The 21,182-nt window shown below is 46.3% G+C and overlaps 1 protein-coding gene across 1 annotated transcript in view; it reads right to left on the reverse strand.

Moving 5' to 3' along the window:
- The window catches only part of Spock1 (SPARC (osteonectin), cwcv and kazal like domains proteoglycan 1), a 478,511-nt gene that overhangs the window by 12,589 nt on the left and 444,740 nt on the right, over nt 1–21,182 (reverse strand). Inside the window, exon 7 of the mRNA XM_028772059.1 lies at nt 3,235–3,351. Coding sequence (XP_028627892.1) covers nt 3,235–3,351 — 117 coding nt within the window. The remainder of the gene's footprint in view (nt 1–3,234; nt 3,352–21,182) is intronic.

The raw sequence follows: 21,182 nt of genomic DNA on the forward strand, positions 1-21,182 counted from the left end.
TCTCTCTCTCTCTCTCTCTCTCTCTCTCTCTCTCTCTCTCTCTCTCTTAATACAGAATTTAGCATTTGAATACATAGCAGCACCAGACCAACCCCCCAACATGTGCCCTTTATATATGAGACATATAAACATCCTAAAGGCAATAGGCAACTTAGAGGGAAATATCTTCAGAAGAGAAGCCATTCCCTAGGATAGTATGTCTGTGATGTAACTAGGAGTCCCACTGCCTGCAGAACTGAACGGTAAACCAGGAGCACACTGAAACATAAGATGCATCACACTGAAACCTGGACTTATCATTTTAGGGGGTAAAAAAAAGAAAATGCAAACAAAATATTGGAGAAAGGAGTGGAGTGGGGGTGGGGCTGGGAGAGAGACAATAGCAGGTGAATGAGACTCAAGGCTCTGTTCTATCCCAGAGGACCCTTTGGCCCAGGCTGAAGCTGGAGGGGAGAGCACCCAGGTCCTTCCTCAGTCCCTTCCTTCTTTCCTGCAATCCCCTAAGGAGCCCCAGGAGACGGAATCCAAATCAACTCAGACAATCAATTCTTTCTTATTTCCCCAGGGAATGGAAAGTCTTTGTTTCCACAAAGGAGGAAAGCTTACACTTAGCTCTGCCCTCTGGATGCCACAGCCTTGTAGACAGATCTCAAGCCAATCTTTCTCTCAGAGCTAAGGGATGACAAAAGTCCTAGCGTCTCCTGTAATCTGAGTCTCTGGGACTAGCTTTATTCTCCTAGAATTCTACTGATAAAAATGTTTCTAAGCACTATACGCTTAAGTATCTCACTCAGCCCTAGTGGCAGTCGTGTGAAATGTCTTCACCTCTACCTTAGAGATGAAAAATAATTAGCAAGATTATATGATCCAGAATCAGGATTGAAACACAGACAGCAGGGTCCAGATCTACAGTCTCCACACTGTCTCTCCCAGGTCCCCCTCTGCCTTCTTTGATACATCTGTCCTGAAAGCATTCAGCTGGCTCAGGGTGCCGTGTCTGGGATACAGTGTCTGCATAGGGTCCTGATGAGACAAACTGCACACTCTAGTGTCTCCTACACTTCTGTGTGCATCTTGGAAACCTTTCATTAGTGAACCAGGTATAATGAAGCTACATCTTCATGGCAAATCTGTATAAAATTCTACATAAAGATTGAAGCAACTTCCTGTGAGCTCTTAGGAGGTGCTGGGCTTCCACTTAACTGTTGATGTTCCGGGAGACCTCCAAGTGTTCTTCAATGACCTCTGCACTATAGGCATACTGTATCAGTAAAAATAGTTGTTTCCGAGCTAGAGGAGTTTTCTAACTAGCTTCAAGTTTACCCTTTCAAGTAAATCTTTGCATATTTAAATTTATTCATTTTGTTATTAAAGGATAACATCTTTTAATTTTTTTTTCTTCCAGATGAGACCATGGGGTATAACATGGGTCCTTCTTTAGTGACTGTCAAGATCATCAACCAGAAGAACTGCCAACCTGTGTGGGTTAGCCAAAAGGTCAAGCCTGCTCTACCCCATCTCCAGTTTCTGAAAAGAGCATGTGTACCTGCAGCTGTTGGAGACAGGGATGGAGTTTGGAGCAAGGCTCTGGGGTTTCCCCTTCCAGACCAAAAATGTGTTGCTCTTTTCTCTGGCCTCAGAGGATAAAACACCCTTGCTCTATACCTCTCCTGCCCCAGTGGCTTTGGGACATCAAACTGACATTGACTCGGGGAATGCAGTTTCCTCCTAGGTACACTAGCTAGTGTTTCCAAGCCTCCCACCTGTCTACAGAGAGGCTCTCTGCGGACTGATTGGAGGCTCCAAGGACTTCTCTTCCCAAAAGCTACTTTCCATGGAGAGGTTGTTCCAGAAGCCTAGGGTTGGGCTGATCTCAGGGTTGGAGGTGGGGGGCAGGGTGCTCATTGACAAATTTTTCTAGATGGAAATTAGTGCCCGTAGACTCCCAAGGAACCTCTGGCAGGAATGGAAAAAACAAAAATCCTATGTCATCTCACCAACCTATAGACCCAGCTCCCAGGAGCTACCACCTGTAAAACCTAGTCTGAGAAACAAGCGCCATCTTGTCATTAAGGCTAAAGACAGACACTGTTACACTAAACATCAGTACTCCTCACCGATCTCTCCAGAAAACTATGAGTATCAAAGAATTACCAACAGGTAAGACCATTATTTTTGAGACAGCATCTATCCACATAGCTCAGGCTGGTCTGGATCTTGTTTTTAAAGGATCCTCCTACTTCAGCTTCCCAAGTATCTGGGGTAACATATGTACCACCATACTGGGTTGGTGATCTATACTGGTCTAGCTGAGAGGCTGAGTTAACTTTGTAACTTCTCATCTCCTACCCTCAAGCCAACAGCATTGCTTTCACAGTTCCATCCATACCATCTGAAGGGTAGGAGGCTGTGTGAATACCACTATCTCAAATGCACACACAGCCGAGCTGCCTGTCTTTGAAGGATTGGTGGATCGGCTGTCTCTATCGTACTAGTTAGTACAACTACCTCAGATTTCAAAGCATGGAGAGGTGGAGTGTGTGTGTATGATCTGTGCTCATCCCAGACCCTGGGGGCTCCTTCAGGAGCTTGAGGGTTAGCTGGAGAGGAGGGGGAGGGGCACCTGCCCTGTGGTTTCTGGGGAAACCCAGTATACCTGAAAAACACATTATTGGAGACGCTTGCTACACTGTTGCTTCTACCAACAGTAGCAACAACCCAAATGTCCCAGTTAGAGGCGTCTTAAGTAAGTTGTTATAGCAGTGACTAGGATTCTATTCGGCTCCTGCTAGAGACCACTCGGTAACATTAAAGCGTAATGATATTTCTAGATGTTTAATTTTCCAAATGGTAGATCATCTTGTAAAGTGTGCCAACTTCCCAGCATACATACATTTTCCATATACAAGAAAAATTACTTCAAGCTATGTAGAATGCTTAACTTGTTAAATGGGTAGTATTATATATGTGTGTATATATTTATATACACACATGACTTTTTTTCTATATGTTTTCTAAAATGTCTATATAAAACATGATCTCTTTGAAATCACATTTTCTCCCAAAAGTCATATTTCTGTTGATTTTAAGACATCACCCTTCTTTGAGAATTCAACGCTCTAAAATTGGAATATATTTTAAATCTTATTCTTTAGCCAAACTATGCTCCTGCTAAACCCATGAGGTTTGAGAAGTGACATTTGTAGTGAAATAGCAAGAATAGAGTGGTCTTACTGCCTTGGGCTGTATCAGAGCTGGTAGGCTTGATGACTCTGTTGGCGTCCTCATGAAGAGCCCCGAACCAGTCCTTCAGCCGGGAAGCGAGGTTCCTCAGCTCCTTGTCTGTGCAGGCTGTGGGAAAACCGAGCAGACAGTGAGCACCTGGGCTTTCCTCCCAATGTACAAGGTCATCGGCCAAGCTGCCATCAAGACAATCCTTCTTGCCCAGACACTCTGAAAACACCCCAAGGGTAGTCCTGTCACAAGTCAAACATGGGTCAAGGAGAAAGCCTGGGTTTCTAGGATAGACAGGCTGTTCATACTGGGGCTGTCTCTCAGATAAATCAGGCTGGCGACACCTTATGTTTGTACAGCTTCCTCAAAGTCTGACTGGCATCCCTCTACTAAGCACATAAAACTTGTTATTGCAGTTTTCCCAGAGACCATGACATCTCCCCTGTACTCACGCTAAGAGATTAACCAGCTCATGCTCCCAGGGAGAGAATGAATGCCTGGGGCACCACAGAGCCTAGAACAGCAGATTCCCCATGTTGTATGAGGGCTTGTGAATTTGGCCCCATTTGTTAGCCTTCCTACATACTGATTCCAGCTCTCCACTATTGGCAGGCAAATGTCTTCACCATGGCAGAGCCGTTTCCACTTCGGCCTTGCTACACTGTTTCAGTGTGTGACGGGGGGGGGGGGGGGGGGTCGGGGGCGGACAGATGTGGATAAGGGCATGACCCTGGCTGATGGAGGGAAAGCAGGTAAGGAAGTGGAGGCAAACTATCTGATAGTGTGTAGAGCTTGTGACTTGAGATGGGAAATCCAAAAGGAGGGAAAGATGGGGAGGCTGGAGTGGGCTGTCTACTGCTCTCTGCCATTCTTTCAGGGCCCGCCTTCATTCTGAATGAGACCATCTTGGCAAGGAGTGCGGTCCGCGGGAGGCTGGGAGGACACTGAAGATGAAGCAATGTTTTGTGTCCTTTGGCAATTAGAGAAAAATCTAAAAACCGTGCAGCCGAGAGGGAACCAGGAGCAGACCTTCACAACTGTTAGCCTTTTCGAATCCTAAAGCTGGAGGGAAGCAAGCAGCCTAAGAAGTTGAGCACATCGACATTTTAATGCAGAGCTAAATCCGATCCTCTCACAGTGCTGAGAGCGGCCCAACCGCAAGCTCAGAGGACACCGATGCTCCATGCCTTCCCCTGGAAGCCTCAGAGGGCAATGATGCCATCCCAACTCTACTTCGGTCTCCAGGAAGCACAGCCCTTGACTGAATCATGGCACCCAGCCCCACCCCACAGGGCTAGCAATGCTCTGCAGATGCCTTTCCTCGTTTTACAGCTCGTGTCTACTCTTCAGCCATGCAACCTGCCAGTTGTCACATTCAGCTGTATTTCATCTGAGATGCAAGCTTCAGTCTCTGCATGGCAACCAGGGAATGTGCCCAGCTGTGGATGCCAAGTTGCTAACGACCTTGAACACACAGACCTGACTATAGTTGTAAGACAGGTAGAAAGCAGATCAGAGTTTCTTGTTGATAGCAGGTCACACTGTGGGGCCACACTGCCTAGAGTGAATCTCAGCTTTATTGCCCATTGCAGACCTACCCTTAACTTTCCTGGGTCCTGTTTCCTTAACTGTGAACCCAGGGAAAACAAGTTCATGGCAAACCCGACAGTGTGTTTCAAGCTCTTAACAAGTTATGGGATCTACAGTCATTTGAAGAATGTGCCAGATAGGGTTTTAGCTCTTTTCCTAATTATTCCATAACTATTATTCTAAATAGATTATTTAGAGGTTGGCTTAGTACAAGCAAACACTGTCCATCTTTAAAAAGAAACAAAAATGAAGTCAAATGCAAATAATCAAAATTGGCTTTGGCTACCTACAAAGATGTATAAGTAGATACTTGAGTAATTCTACATAAGTGAATTAATATTAAATAAATGTACAAGCTAATTCCTCTGGTATATGTATTGTCCCAAGTTGCTCATCACTCTTGCATGAGGAACACGGGTTCCAGATCTTTCCACCAGGGCAGGCTGCCTCACTGGTTAGAACTGGGTGGAGGTGAATCTCATTCTCTGATTGATCTCTTAACTATGCAAAGGGCTCACCAAGGTAACTGGCTGTCCACATGTGTGTCTTTTCTCCTTCCCTTCAGCCTTGTAAGATGGTCGAGAAGCAAGATAACAAGCTCCCACAAGCCACCTCTCCACACCTCTGCTACCCTGTGCTCACACAACAGGAAGAGAAGCAGCTGTTGCTCAAGGCAGAGATTCTTGCTTTTGCATAGGTACCAAGTCACACTCCAGGAGCATGCTCACATTAACCCAACTCCAAGCCTCTCAGGACCGAGCCTGTGCCTTTCTGACCCTGCTCAGCTCTAAACAGTAGTGTGTGATCATCCAAAGATAGGATGTAGACTCTCTAGTCAGGTCTCACATTTGGAAATGGGAAATTAAGAGCACATATTTCCTCTCCCCTCCATCTCACACCATCTCTTTAGATTTCCCCTGCCCTCCATCTCACACCACCTCTTTAGAACATTCTCTGAGCAGAGAAAATTGCCAAGTCAACTTGCGAGGAAATCACACCGCAAGATAAATTAGTCAGTCACGTTTAAGTAAATCCTGAGACACGCAGGTAAGCTGTATATTCACAAGCCTGCTGGTGCTGGATTCCCCCCAGGCTTCCTGGAGTGCAGAAGCCAGGGATGTGGCTGGTGGAATCGGGCAGTTCAATCTCGAAAGAGCAAATGTGTCACTCAACAGGAAGTCGGGAAGCAGGGAGCCATGGTGTGGCTGGGGTGAGATTGGAGAACAGAAACAGATAGAGGCCACTCAATTACTGAGCCCAGCTCACTCGTGGCATATTCAACTGAGTGGTCTTTGTGAGGAGAAAGTCAAGCACAGTCTGCCTGGAGCATAATATGCTCTGGAGGGGATGATAAAGAATGGGGCCTGCAGAGAGTTATTTGTTCAGGTTTGAAACTTTTGCCACAGCACTTGCTGGATGTCTCTTAAGGTGTCTGTTCCTACCCCAGATGGTGGGACTAACTGGAAATCACAACTTAGGAACTGGGAAGCCAGAGGATACTTCCCAGAGGAAAGTAATTTTTCCAGAATGAAACTGCAAACCACACCCACCTGTTGTTCCTGTACTTTGCCAGGAAGTGGAACAACTCTCATCCCAGAGGACAGAGGAGTTCTGCCCCCACCCCAGCTCTCCTGTCGAGGACAGGGAACCAAGTACTCAGTCTACAGAGGAACTGTGTTGTTCTCCCGGGATCATAACATCTCCTTGTCTAAACCACGCCAAGCAGGACGGTGATCTGTGTTGCTACATTATCTCCCAGAGTGTGTGAGCATCACTGTGGTCGGCCATATTTGGTTCTGCTTCCTTCCTACTCCTTCACCGCTTCTCCCTGGGCTTTTGCTTGCTTCCTGTTGCTCTCCTCCCCTAAGAGGTCCTCTGCTCAGAGTCCTCCGATGCAGTCCTGTTTCTCCGTGTACCTTCATCTTTCCTCAGGTCATTGCAAATCTTTCCTACATGACTCAGCTCCAGCAGGGCCACGGGGTTGGCAGAATCCCTGAGACTCACTGACAGCACCCCTGGCCCACAGGCCAGCATCGTCGTCATGTCCAAAGGCAGAAAGCAAAGCCTTCAGATACTTGCCCTCAGAGCAGACATTTGGAAGTCACTCTGGATTTCTCTGTGTTCCTCACCTTCCTAACCCAATGGCTGCAATATGTTTGTTTCTCTCACTATCTTTTCCGGTCTATGCCACCAGCCACTGTTGCTCCCCACTGGGGTTGTCTCAACAGGCTCCTAGCTGGTCCCCCAGTCTTACTCTCTATGACCTTACAGCCCAGCAGCTACCTTGATCATTCTGAATCAGGCCCTGAGTTAAGTCACTTTCCTGTCTGGCCACTTCTGAGGGTCCTGTTTGTTCTGTTGGCTAAGGCTAAGTTTGTGGTTTAAGCGGCCTGCAGGATCAATCCATGGTCTCCATGCTCTGGCCTTGCTGCCCCGCTCAGTCTCCTGTTTCAATGTCCCTACCACTGTGGCCTTGACCACATCTCTCTGGCATCTCAACATGGAGGGGGTTTCCTTCCCAAGGACTTCCAGCCCAGTGTCATGTCCCCCTTGATCATAAGAGCATAAACCAGCACTGTAAGCCCTCGGCATGGAATGCAGCCCGATACCTGCTTGAAGAATGCTCTCATTATGAGGCTACTGACAGGCTCTCATAACCTTCTTGCTGCCTTTTGTTTTAAACTGTAGTTTCTCCATCTGTGAGACAGCAAAATGAAGCCCAGCTCCCGGCCTCATTGCATGGAATAAGATATCAGTAAAGTATAGCTCATAGCTACTGGCATGTAGCAGGGACTCATATCCCAAATGTCTACATGATGTGTTGAGATTTTACTGCTGTGCTTTTTTTTTAGCCCGAGGAGATGGCGATGATATAAAGAATAACATCTCCCTCATTTACTTTATAGCTGTGCCAATAGAAGACCAAGAGGCTGGGGTTTCAATTTCTGCCTGCCTTCTCCCAGTTGGATATGCTGTGTGATGGGCGATCGGTCGTCTGAAAGCCCCCTACCTGCATTCCTAGGCCTTACATAGGTGGTACACAGTAATTGTTCCAGATGTATTTATGGGACGAAAACATGAATGATTGAGCAAGCATCTTGGTTAGAAAGCCCCAAGTCAAATGCTACTCTAAGTGGTAGGACTGGGGTTTGAAGCTGGGCAGCTATCTTGCAGAGTCAAATCTATACAGGAAGGGCTGGGAGAAGCTGCCTTCTTGGATAGACTAGGCTTGTGAGTAGCCAGCACTAATGAATGCCATTAATAAACCCGGTCAGGCCTTCATCTGTAACAGAAGCCTCTCCAGTGACACAGACCGCAGCTGGCCCAGCAGTTCAGGATGGAGGAGGCAGCGAGCGGGGTTCTTGCCTTCATTAGCTTTGGTGTGAGCACAGTGGCCATACGGGAGGACTGCAGAACAGCCTGCCTCGTGTCACATGCGCAGCCACTGGGGCATCATTAGGGAAAAGAATAGAACCATTGCACGTTATTCTACGATGTACAGAAAGAGCCCACTCCCCCAGGAACCGCAGCACGCAGGCATGGAAGGGCCTAGGTAACGTGGCTCTCTCCCGGTGGGCTACTGCCTGTTTGCAAAATATGACCAAACTGGAATGAGTTGGGCTGGCTCCGCCGTCGCTAAGCTGCCCAGAAAGCTGATGCAATGATGCCTTCTCGCCTCCCAACCGGAGGCACGGAGCACTAATGGGTGTGGACTGTGCTGGAACGGAAGGCTTTTGACAGGAGGTGCAGCTCAGGTGACCCAGATGGCAGTGAGAGATGGGTGTGCCGTGGCCAAAACCGGAAGCAAGGTCTTCCTGCGCCACGGTAGCCTGTGGCAACAAGGAGAGAGGGAGGTGGCTGGTCTATCCGCATTGCCTTGTGGGGTAGTTAGGTTGCCAGGGGTGCGGCAACCAGGAAGAGGTAGCCATGACGTCTGCCCCCAAATCGGCATCTCCGTCCTGGCTGTTGGCTCCTGAGCTGCTATGGCCGGTCTTCCCCTCTTCGTTCCCACAGACGACACCAAGACCCTAATGGATGCTGCGATTGAACACCCACGGGGGATGTCTGAAAGTGGCAAGTCTGACATTACATAGGCATCCCAGGATACCTTTATATCTCTGCCAGGGAACCAGTTCTGCTCTGCTCTTGAATCCAGGAGCATCTCCAGTTTAAGAGCCCAAGTTAAAAAACACTCCACCTGCCGCCGCCCTACCTCCTCCCATGCCAGCGAGCCTCACGGATGCTTGGCTCAGGGCTCTGCAGAGGCTAATATGAAAACAATCCGGATTTAATTTAAACTTTAGTGCCTCAGAAGGTAATTAAAGAGTTGGGCCAGACTCAAGCTCTTTTTGGGAGCAAGCCGAGAGGCTTCTCCGCGATGGAGACCCGGTGCCATGGTCCTTTCCCACTAATCTCCCTCAGCCCTCCTAGGTGCTGTTGTGAATAATTACTTCATCAGAGCGGCTCTGGATCAATGGGCTCAGAGTGTTTGTAATTAGCAGCTTCTGCAGAAGGTCCAGCTGAGCCTTCTTTTCTGGTGCCGATTAGGCACTGGAATAAGATCCCAGAGCCAGGGTTTGAGCAGAGGTAGGGTTCCTTCTTAACGCGCCTCCCCTCCCCTCCACCCTGGGCTGGCTTCTCCTTGGCACCATTGTCATCTCATCATGCCGCTGGTTCCCTGAGGGGCTCTAGACTCCACCTCCTCCACGGGAACTGGATCCTTCCAGTTGTTGCACATCTGGCGGACAGTAGGAGTCATGATGCTGCAAGCCAGGGAGCTTCGAAGACGAAGGCATGGTGGCTCCACAGTTCCCTTTGGAACCTGGCTCTCATAAACTGATGTGCAAACAAAAGCAAGGACTGGTTTGGCTTATTCCATTTTTTTCTTTTCTTTTTTTTTTTTCAGCAATAACCAATGCCATTCTGCCTTCAAGGGCTACCAGGAAGGCAGAAGAAAGGAAGTGGTTCTGGAAACACAAGGAACCAAGCGAGTGTGGCTTCCAGATGAGGCTGCGGGCATGGATCTCCTACTCTTCAGTCCCCTCGCCCGTTCAATGGAGGCACACACAGAACTAGTCCGGGAAGAATTAAAAAGCAGAATGAACTTCAGCCCTCTGAACCAGACCCAACACCTAGTCCACCACAGCCAGCAGTATTCCCTGGTGTGTGTGTGTGTATGTGTGTGTGTGTGTGCAGTGTGACACTGTGACTGACCAAATAGAAAAATTGTAAAGGTCGGAGCCGACACATGCTACTCACACATGAGTCCTTCCACCATGCTAGCCAGCGAGACCTGATTCTCTGCTGATGCTCAGAGATGTTCCAAGGTCCCTCCCAGGTCCTACAGATAGTGAATGGAGACACTGAGGCTCACACTCAGGTGTCCAAACAAACAGTTCATCTCCTTCTAAGTCCCAACCCATGACCCCAATGGTGCCCGCTCTGCCCTCCCACACAGCTCCCTCTGACACGTGATAATGGTTGTGTGCATGAGCAGCAGGCTTGGGACTTGCTCCCTTCAGCCTTCTGAACACCGTCCCCCATAGACCAGTCCTTCTCAACCATCTGGCAACTCTTCGGGAGCCTCTGCTTGCTTCTCTGTAAATGGGACATTGCCAGTGTGGGTCTTAATCTCAGCTGAAGACATGATACAGACCGCTGAGGGAATGAAGCTCTTAAGACCAACAGCTTGTGAGCTGGGGAACTTTGGGAGCTAATAGTATCCACCCCTGAGAGGCTATGCTTGACACTTTGAGGTACATGTGATAGAAAAGGAGGTTCCACAAAGACCTCTCTAAAGCACACATGGTGAACCAAACTCATAACTGAACTCACTTGACAGACCAGGCTGTGCTTAAGTTAAACCATGTTACACATGATTCAAGCTTTTACCTTCCAGTGCCTAAATTAACATCAATATATATGCATGTTCTCTCACCCTTAGAGAAGGTATTGTTTTATGCCAAAACAAAACAAACAAACAAACAAAAAACCAGGAACAGGGAAAGCATTAAGGCTCTGTTATCCAGGGGCTTGCTAATAAAATCCTTTTTAAAAAGCAGTCTTTGGAAGAGCTTAAAATAACTTGGAAGAAGATGAGCTAAACAGTTAATGGTACAACTCGCAGGCAGAGATGGATACATCCCCTATTAAAGCCGTTAAGACTATCTTTGGTAACCTGATTTGAGGCGGCTCTGTGTTCCCTTGATTCTAATGATAATCCCTCATCTGGAAAGGGAAATATGTTCAGAGTTTGTCCAACATTTGTAAATGCGGATTAGCAGAGTGACACTTGTTTTTCCCTTGAATTATCTAGCAGGGAGGTTAGGCAGATGAAATAAGCTTCGGAAACTTTGGATAAAGACCACAGCCTTTCTTATCCGCTGAGGCAAAAACATATTATTGAATATGCAAAATATCGGCTCTAAATGCCAGCTCTAGATTTATTTGTGTTTCTAGCCAGTGGGTCAGCATTTGCCTCAAGAGGTGACCTGGCATAGACAGGTAGTGACCACATAAAACAAACAGAGGATTCATGGACGTCCAGAGGTGTTCAGCACCTCCAAAGGCTGTAAACTCAGCTGAAGAAAAGACATCTGCTGTCCCATTTAAAACAGGCATTGAGGTGCTCTCTGTCAGGCAGCAAAGAGGTTCAACCTGGATTATCCAAGGTGCTGTAGTATGACCCACTCTGTTGTACCGCATGCTGTATAAGCACATATCCAGTCTCCAGAGAAACTTATGATATAAATGGATCATCTTAAGACAAATGTTAACCTGTCAGTAGCTTTAGTGATAGAACTCTGTTTTGTGGGACAATTTATAAAGAAGCTCCATTTCTAAGAACCCAGTTTAACCTGCTCAAAGTCAACATCCAAATCTAGGTATTACAAAGTGTAGTTTTAGATTCTATGTTTCCAATGCCTAAAGCAATAGCGTGCACAGACATCTCTACCCTTAAGCAAGAGTTAACACTACTTTGCTAGTTAACACAGCTGAGAGCTAATGGAAAACTTTGACCTGAGATGAGTAGGGAGCCCAAGAGATGCCTGGAACCTATGCATGGCCTCCTTGGAATGGGGACACTACATACTGTCATATGCACCTTCCATGGGGACAGAAGAAATGAGACAAATGTAGAGTCTATCTAACTCCCCCAACACACACACACACACACACACACACACACACACACACACACACACAGTTTAGAGAAGAAGGTAGTGTCTGCTTAGAAGGAGGCAAAACAGCACCCTGGTGACAAAGGGTTAATGGAGGCATCTGAGTTGAGGGTAAGAGGGTGGAAGTGGACTGAAAACTTAGAGAAGGGTCATTGAAATGCCTGAACTGGTCATCTTTACTTCCATCTACCTGGAGGACAAATCAGGGAGTCATCAGAATATAGAAGGCAGGATCCAAGGAGGAACTAACTGCCTGAGACTGAGGGCAAGCTGAGCAGAGTGCCTGACTCACCAATTCTCTCTCCCTTCAGGACAGCAACACTCACGGTCTGTCCCCTCCCAGGTCTGATGGTAGACACTGTCTTGGCCTGAGAAGCATCTGGCATCCAAGCCCCCACAGAGCTCCTCTAGACAGTAATGGACACAGGATTGCAGCATTAACCACCATTGCTTCTGTCTGTTGATCAGATGGCCTGTCTAGAGAGCTGGTATCTAAGTGGGAAACACTGCACCTTCTAGCCTCCTCTCCATAGACAATAAATGTTACATACAAAAAAAAAGATGGCATACTAGAGGTGAGGGAGGGAGGGAGGGAGGGAGGGAGGGAGGGGGGGAGAGAGGGAGAGAGGGAGAGAGAGAGAGAATAAGGAGAGCAAAGGAGAGAGGGAGGAAGGGAAGGAGAGAGAGAGAGAGAGAGAGAGAGAGAGAGAGAGGCAGGCTGAGACTGCCTGCCTGCCTCTCTCTGGGCTTGATTGAAAGCTAGAAAGCTCCCAGATGGAAGTGAAGAGGAAAACATTGGCAAGGGTCTATAAAATGGTAACAAACACAATAAAATACCACAATTATGTCTCTCAGAGGCAAGGGGCTCCTCCCTAAAGTGACTCAAAGTTCTGCTCAGCAAGAACTAAGGGGTATAGAGGGAAGGGCATGGAACAGATTAAATAGAAGGCACAGAGGAAGAAAAAACATGAAGAAAAGGAGGGGGTGTACCCCAGAGGCAGCAGAGCTCAGAAAACACACACAGGGTAGTTATTTGTGGTTTGTGCAGACAAGAGGCTCATTGCAAAATACAACTGGAGTGTAACAGGAAAACTGGAAGTAGGCTGAACAGGGTAATGGAGAAAGCCCTCTTGGGCCTGATCTGTTTCACAGAAACAGGAAAGATAGGCCCACACAGAGGGACCGTTTTTAAAGGGCGCAATCTGTCTGTGCTGGTAAGTTGGATGCTCCTTGGAACTGTGACATCTACAGATAACCTGGTTACTCTTCCTCTACGACTCCATTTTGAATATGCAACCCAGTTAACCCTAACTTATTCCAACAATAATATTGCTCTTCCTTCTAAAGAATATAGCCTTGTTGGTTTAAAGAATTCACAGGAATAAATTTTGGGCGGAAATGCAGATGAAGCTACCAGAGAATGCCGAGCAGAAAGCATTAAAGTGTGGACCAAGCAAACAACAACGATTCAGATGAGATAATTGCCTTTGGATTAAAAATAATAACAATAAAATAAAAAGAAAGCCACACAGTAAAGCCCAGAGAAGAGAGAAGATAACAGAGACAGTGTCAAAAACTGGAGGAAAAAAGGACAGAAACTGAAGCAAGTGGGAGGAGGGCAGAGCGAGCACAGGAGCCAGCAGGACAAGAGGGAGGAATCAGTCTACATCGGCAAGTTAAATGACCACCTGATGCAAAGGGTGCTCTTCATGGCTAACTGACAGCTCTGGGGAGACCATGGGAACAGAATAGAGCAACTACAGTTCCAGTTCTTCAAGTAAATCCCATTTCTGCTGAGCCGACATACAGAAGACACGGTGTGTGCCACGGAAATGGCCTTAGGATGGTCAATATGAAGATCCATCCTAATCAAAGCACTGGGTTTCCCAAGTAAAGAAAGTCGATGTGGCAGCGGAAGATACATCCTAGTGACTTCCAAGAGAGGAAAGTACAAAGCTGCCCCTCAACCCCTCCCCCTCCCAAGATTTCAGCATAGCAGCATTCGTGATGGGAAAGCAAAGCCCATGAGTAATAGCTGAGGCACAGATAAAATTATTGAGAGATAGCAAATCAAGTAGTATAAGGTTTTTTATAACAAAGGCAAGCCCTGGGAGGATGAATGTACTGCCAAGTAGCAGATAGGAAGGAAGGGAGCTTTAAAAAATTGGAGGGTAGCGAAAGAGGAAGAAAAATCACCTGTTTTTTTTTTTTAAATCATTGTTTAAAGTGCTAACACCCCTGTGAGGAATGGTATTATGTGCCTAAAATTTCAGTTACTCATGAGAATCACAAGTTTAAGGCCCAATGAGGCTAAATAGGAATTTTGAGAGCAGCTTTGGCAACTTAAGAAAACAAGCAGGCAAACAACAATAGCAACATGATCAAACTTAACTTCTAAAACAATAAATGTAAATGAGCTAAATTCATCTCTCAAAAGGATAGTGTTATATTTCTAACCATGTCACAAAGAACAATCTAACTAGATATTGGCTACAAAAGATTTAACAAAATTGAAGGGACTCAGAAAGGCTGCCATATGGTTTCACTATAAAAATCTGCTGTGGAATTTATAGCTCATTTGTGATCAAACATACAAGGCTCTATGCAGTATTGTCTGAGGTAGCAAAAATCAGGAAACAATTCAATACTTCAGTGTAACTTGGTTATAACACACCTACCCATTGTAGTCAATATAGTTAATTGTATAGTATGCAAGACTCTTCAAGATATAAAGCTTTAAAAATAACATTTCCTATGTATCATATGGGATCTCTGTCTGGCTTTGCTTCTACATACATCAAGCATCTCTTATGGTCTAGAGAGAGATGGCTCATCAGTTAAGAGAACTTAATGTTCTTGTAGAGGACCTAGGTTCAGTTCTCAGAACCCATAAAGTGGCTCCCAACCTCCACAGGATCCAATGCCCTCTTCTGGTCTTGATGCACACACACACACACATACATACACACACACACACACACAAACACACACATATATGTACACACACACAAATGCACATGCGCACACACACACACAAACATCCATATACATAAAATAAAAGTAAAATTTAACAATCACAGGATACAAGTGATGAGGAGAGAAATAGTTATACGGGGTGTGAAGCTTTAATTTATGAAGGTGTGAAAGGTCAATACCAGAGAAGGAGGGAGGAAAAAGTTAACACTAAGGATTTTGGGGAAAGCCATAAAGAATAATATTATTTAACCTACAATTACATATAATACATGTAAGTATGGATCTTGTTTAAATGAAGTTATACTACTTGGGTTGACAATGCTCCCCACAAGCACCATAGATCATCTACAACCCCCCCCCCCAACCAGGCATGAGAAATCTCCTTTTGAGCTGTCAGTCCTGAGAGTCCAGGAACAGTCTAGCCTATTACCATTAGCCTTGGTTGCCTCCCAGAAATTGAAGGTAAGCCCTTATTGTTGAAGACACCATGCACTTCAGTCACAGGACTCAAAGGATCTGATCTAGATTTGACCTGAAAAACATCTTCCCTTAGGACCAGTACCAGAGGTTGCTATGCAATCTTCCAAGGGAGAGAAGCAACCAATAGTCCCTGTGCAGCTGATGCCTAGGAACCACAAGACCATCACAGCAAGATCTCTCTCAGGGTCCAATAGTGGCTAATTAGTAAACAAAGGTGTCTAATTAGACTCAAGGCCCATTCAGCAGGAGAGAAATCATGCCTGGTGCTAGAAACCTAGCCAACTGCCTGGCCTAGTGAGGTCATGGATCTTAGAGGAGACCCTACCATAGACACTTTTTAACTAAACCACATAATTCTAACAGCATTTTAAATGTGTATCCTTATGCCCACAGACAAGAAGCTCTCACCTCTCAGCAAAGCAGCTCCACTTTGCAACAGAGACCATTAAAGAAAACACAGCTGGTAAAAATGCAGAGGGAAGCCTGCCGTGGGATGTACAGCCCCTGGATACATCTGCAATGCAACTTCTTCATCTAGAGCTCAAGAAACATCACAGAAGAGGGGGTAGAAAGAGCTGACGGATGAGGAAAATGGCTGAATGGGTGTGTCTCCTAGAAATAACAGGGACTCCTCACCCATTATTCCCTAATGGGAATATATTAGGCTGCCTCAATGACTGAGTAAGTGAGAACATTGAAAGACTTTCTACTGTGGAGGGAGACAGTCACATAGGGCCTCGGCTGTAGATGGAGAACCTCAGACAGCTAAAGACTACTGCACAGTGGAGAATCAGCCCTTCCAGGGAGAAGCCCCTAGGTGGTTTTCTGATACCAACTCATCAACCCTGAAATCATGTACATACAAGCATCACTAAGTAGACTAAGAAGGACACACACACACACACACACACACACACACACGAGGAAACAAGAAGGGGTAAGAGAGGGGTACCAGTTTGTCTTAGTCAGGGTTTGTATTCCAGCATAAAACATCATGACCAAGAAGCAAGTTGGGGAGGAAAGGGTTTATTCAGCTTACACTTCCACATTGCTGGTCAACACCAAAGGAAGTCGGGACAGGAACTCACACAGGGCAGGAACTTGGAGGCAGGAGCTGATGATGCAGAGGCCATGGAGGGATGTTACTTACTGGCTTGCTTCTTCTGGCTTGCTCAGCCTGCTTTCTTATACAACCCAGGCCCACCAGCCCAGGGATGGCACCACCCACAATGGGCCCTCCCATCCTTGATCACTAATTGAGAAAATGGCTTACAGCTGGATCTCATGGAGGCATTTCCTCAAGGGAGGCTCCTTTCTCTGTGATAACTCCAGCTTGTGTCAAGTTGACACATAAAACCAGCCAGTACAAGAGGTCAAGGTATTAAGGGGAGAAAGAGAAGGGAGAAATGAAGCAATGATATTTTAATTTCACTATTTTTAATTAAAAAAATAAATCTTAAAAAAATTCAAGAATACATGAAAATTAGTGAAGACAGTTTGGGGGGAGGAGCCAGAGCTAGCCCACTGGGAGAATGCCTGTATTCCGTCAAGTGACTTTAGTGTTTATTACACATACACACAAAATCAAAACCACGACGTCTTCCTTGTCTGTCTTCCTCACTAAGCCACCTGCTCCCAGAATCAAGGGACTGTAGGTCACACTTGCTTAGTCCTCTCTTCAAAGCTGAGCTCATGATCTGAAATAACAATTGTGGCTGGCTAGACTTTCCTGAAGAGGAAGTGAACGGATGGACCAATGCAGCACAGGACAACAGGAAGGAGGTGGCTTGGGTCACTTGAGGGGGCTTATCACCTGCCACTCAAGACAGTTTGTACCCATCCATCTGTTTTCATGCTAATATGTTTCCTTTGAAACCAGAGGAGGGAAATAATCTTTGAATGTAGGATATTTTTTAATCAAAACAATCTGTGTGCTGTTCTCCATGGTTCCCTGGGACCTTGGGACAAGACTAAATTCAATTCCAGCACTCTGTAAGCCAGATCCTCTGGGGAAGACAGAGATGATTAAGACATGGCCCTTGCTTGGTACCTGGAATTCACTCTCCCCTCTTCTGATCTGTAAAAGAGAGCCACTTTCCTCATGCCAAGTTGGTGACATTTTAACGAGGGAGTCAAAGGTGCTTTCCCAGAATGCTCCTTGATGGTGATCCAAGTCTCAGGTCCGGTTATGCTTACCTGACGAATCTCCACCCACACTGGAGGAAGCTGGCTGAACCCCACAGCCCAGTACATGGGGTCCCACTTCTCTTAGCTACATTACAGTGTGCCACCCTCCTGGATTGGCCATCAGAGCAGGAAGGATGCTGTGGTCATTATCCCTGACTCACTCTTGGGTCCCAGCAGACTGTGGGGGAACAAGTAGACGTCCATTAGGCTTACGGAAGGCGTGAAAGGAGAAAACCTGAGCATGTTTAGTGGAGGGAAAGTTTCCACAACCGTGTAAGTACCAAGAACATACATGGTGACCTGGTCAAAGCATTAAGTGACCAGCAGGTCCCTTCAACATCAACATGAAGAGCTAAAGTTGGGGGGAACAAAGTTTGAGAGCATAGAGAAGGTACTTTGTCTCAGCCCAGCCTCAGGGGTGGACTTTAGTCTCCACTGCATATTTGAGAAGAGCAAACCTCCTACTCTGTCCATCTACGCCTACCCACTGGAACCCAGGACCCAAGGATTCACACCAATGCACCCTGAATCCACAGAGGAAGGAAGGGTTCTGACCATTTGACCACGCTGTCACACCAACAAGGAAAGACCAGAATTCCCATCAGTTCTCAAGGAGTTCAGGGTCTCCCATGCTGAAACTGGATCTATTGTTTTACAGACTGCTATTATCCCCACTGCTAACGCTTCGGCCCTCAGCCCTCCCTGGCAGCAGCCTTGGGGGACCCCAACAATCTCTGCTTTGTCTACTGTGATTGCAGGATGCTAGAACACACCTGGCTTCTTTCAGCCCTGGCTTCTCATTGCTGTCTGGGTAGTTACCACTGTGTAATTTAGTTTGTCGGTGTCTCTGCAAGTTTATTTGAAAACCATGGAAGACTGCTTACGGAAAATTAAGCTTCATTTTCTTTAAGCATCCCAGCCAACGGAGCAGGCAGGGGATGGTGATTTGGAGATAACCGGCTTATGCATATGTAAACATGATGCATTTAGCAAATTACGTAGACTTCACACTTCAGAGCATTGAGGAAAACAAAGGTGCCTTCAAAGGCAACTTAGTGCAATAGAGCCGTTCTGAAAGGGATGCAGAATTATTGGCTGGTAGGAGTAGGGCTCGGATAGGAATGGAAAATAACAGTTTATAGCGTGAAGCATGGGCAGAAACAAGAATTGGAACAGGTCTAATTTTAAGTGGTTTTATGGCAAGTCTAAGGGCTCCCAGGAATTACAGATCGTACGTGTTTGGAGATTGAATTCACAGTGGGAAGAGGTTGTACACTTCAGACTCAATTCCACTGCGGCGGCTCCTTGCGCTTCACACAATTTCCCAGTCCGTGTTTTTCTCCTTGGGCCTGGAGAGAAAATTCTAGGCTTGCCCTGAGCTAAAAAAGCATTTTGATAGGACGAGCAGCCCCTGCAATCTACGGAGTTCTGTCTCCATTCTCCACCAGGACCTGTTGTCTCAACCCCTTCTCCTGTCTCACCATCGACACATTACACCTGAAAATGTAATTAAAAGCTTACTCTTATAAAAGTAACCTTTAACAGTCAACCCTGTATACTCCAAGATTCCCAGGCGGGTCAGGTAGGAGGGGAAGCCTGCTGGAAGGACTGCGTATCTGCGGGCTCCAGGGGAGGTGGCTTATCTGTTTGCAGTCTTTCGTGGAAAGGACTAGCTGACTGGCAGTGGCCAGCCGCCAGCTGCTTATTTTAAGGAGCTGGATGGTATCAAAGCAGCATGGCTTGCCTTGTCTTCTAGGACTGATGCCACAAAGGCCAAGCTGCCCCAGGAGCTGATTTGTATGAAGTATCTACTGCCAGCAATGCCTGCACTAGCACTTTGCCTTTGGTCTCTCCACTTAATGCTATGACACCCGCTCAATGTCCGCATTATGTCTGTTATACAGATGTGGGCACTAGGCTGAAGGAGGTTAAGTAAGGTTCTTCCCGGATGCCACTGAGTGCTTATTTAATGGCGGCCACTAAACACACAGACACCACCTCACTGAATCATTAGACAAGCTCTCCACGAGGTAGGAGCTTTACAATATCTGCTCCAGGAAGTCACACAGCATGCTGAAGTCGAGGGGCTGACGTTGGGAGAGCCAGGCTCACACTCAAGGCCAGGACACAGGTGTGTCTGTTCTGCTGCATCCTGCATTGCCCCGTTTAAGAAGGGGATTCTCTCTTGGATAGGGTTTCTACTGATGTAATAAAACATTAGAACCAAAAGCAACTCGGTGAAGGAAGACTTTATTTCAGCTTACGATCCTCAGGTTACACTCAGTCACTGAAGGTGGTCAAGCTAAGAACTCAAGGCAGGAACCTGAGGGCAGGAATTGAAGCAGAAGCCATGGAGGAGTGTTGTTTACTAGCCCCCCATACTTTGCTCAACCTGCTTTCTTATAAAATTCAGGACTACTGGTGCAGGGGATGGAACTGCCCACAGTGAACTGAACCCTCCCAAATCAACCAGAAATCAAGATGTCCACATAGATTTGCCTATAGACCATTCTAATGGAGTCCTTTCTAAGTTGAGAATGCTTCTTCCTAAATGACTCTAGTTTGTGTCTACTTGACATAAAACACTCAGCACAGTGCCAGAGCCAGCAAATGAGAGGACACCAGGGAGAAGCTCTTTGTGCAGCCAGAGGTCATGCTGACCTTCAGATGCTATTACGGTAGTATGTGTGTGTGTGTGTGTGTGTGTGTGTGTGTGTGTAGTGTGTAGGCGTGCACATAGTGCACATATTGTGATTCCAAATGATACTTATTCATCCTCACCATAATGCAAGGAAGTCACCACTGTTCTCATCTGCATTTTAAGGCTGTGCAGACTGAAAGTGGGAGATTCAAAAGATACTAAGTATCAGACTGAGAGTGGCAGCAAGACTCCCCGACTCTGAGTCAGACAGCAGGCTAGATACCAGTTAGCCCAAGAGATACCAAGTGCAGGTAAGACATTTATAGATTTCACACAGAACTTACACCAAAGAAGGGTAAATAGATGAGGAGAGTTAGCTGAACTCTCACAGACAATTACATTGCACGCCATAGGGACAAACACCATCTAAACACCAACTAGGCCTTAGATGAGAATTTGCAGAGATATTTGGAAAAAATAGCAGCAATAAAGAGTACAAGAAAGAAGCTACAGCATGGGAAGTATTGTAATAAATTAAACAGTGGTGAAACAGTTTAGGAAATGTTTGTGATCTGACCCACATGGAACATGAAGTGGACGGGGCAGATGTATATCTGAGAGGCAGGACCTGAAGGAGGGTGGGGAGTCCACAGAAAAATTCTATTTTTAGCTTTAACAACTTGGAGGAGAAAAGGAAATAGCCCAAGAAGCAAGAAATGGTGGCTGGAGATGAGAGGGGCGTCTCAGAAAATATGGAATGGGTGGAAGTTTCCAGAAAAGCATTTCACAGTAAAAGTCCAATGGAGAATTTTCTACATTGTTTCAGTAAATCACTGTGCAACCTCTTGTTAGACCTGGCTTAATTAAGTATCTCTTGCTGTAATAAAATACTT

Source organism: Grammomys surdaster, unplaced genomic scaffold, assembly GCF_004785775.1.
Source record: "Grammomys surdaster isolate TR1022 unplaced genomic scaffold, NIH_TR_1.0 211, whole genome shotgun sequence".
In the NCBI taxonomy this organism is placed as follows: Eukaryota; Metazoa; Chordata; class Mammalia; order Rodentia; family Muridae; genus Grammomys; species Grammomys surdaster.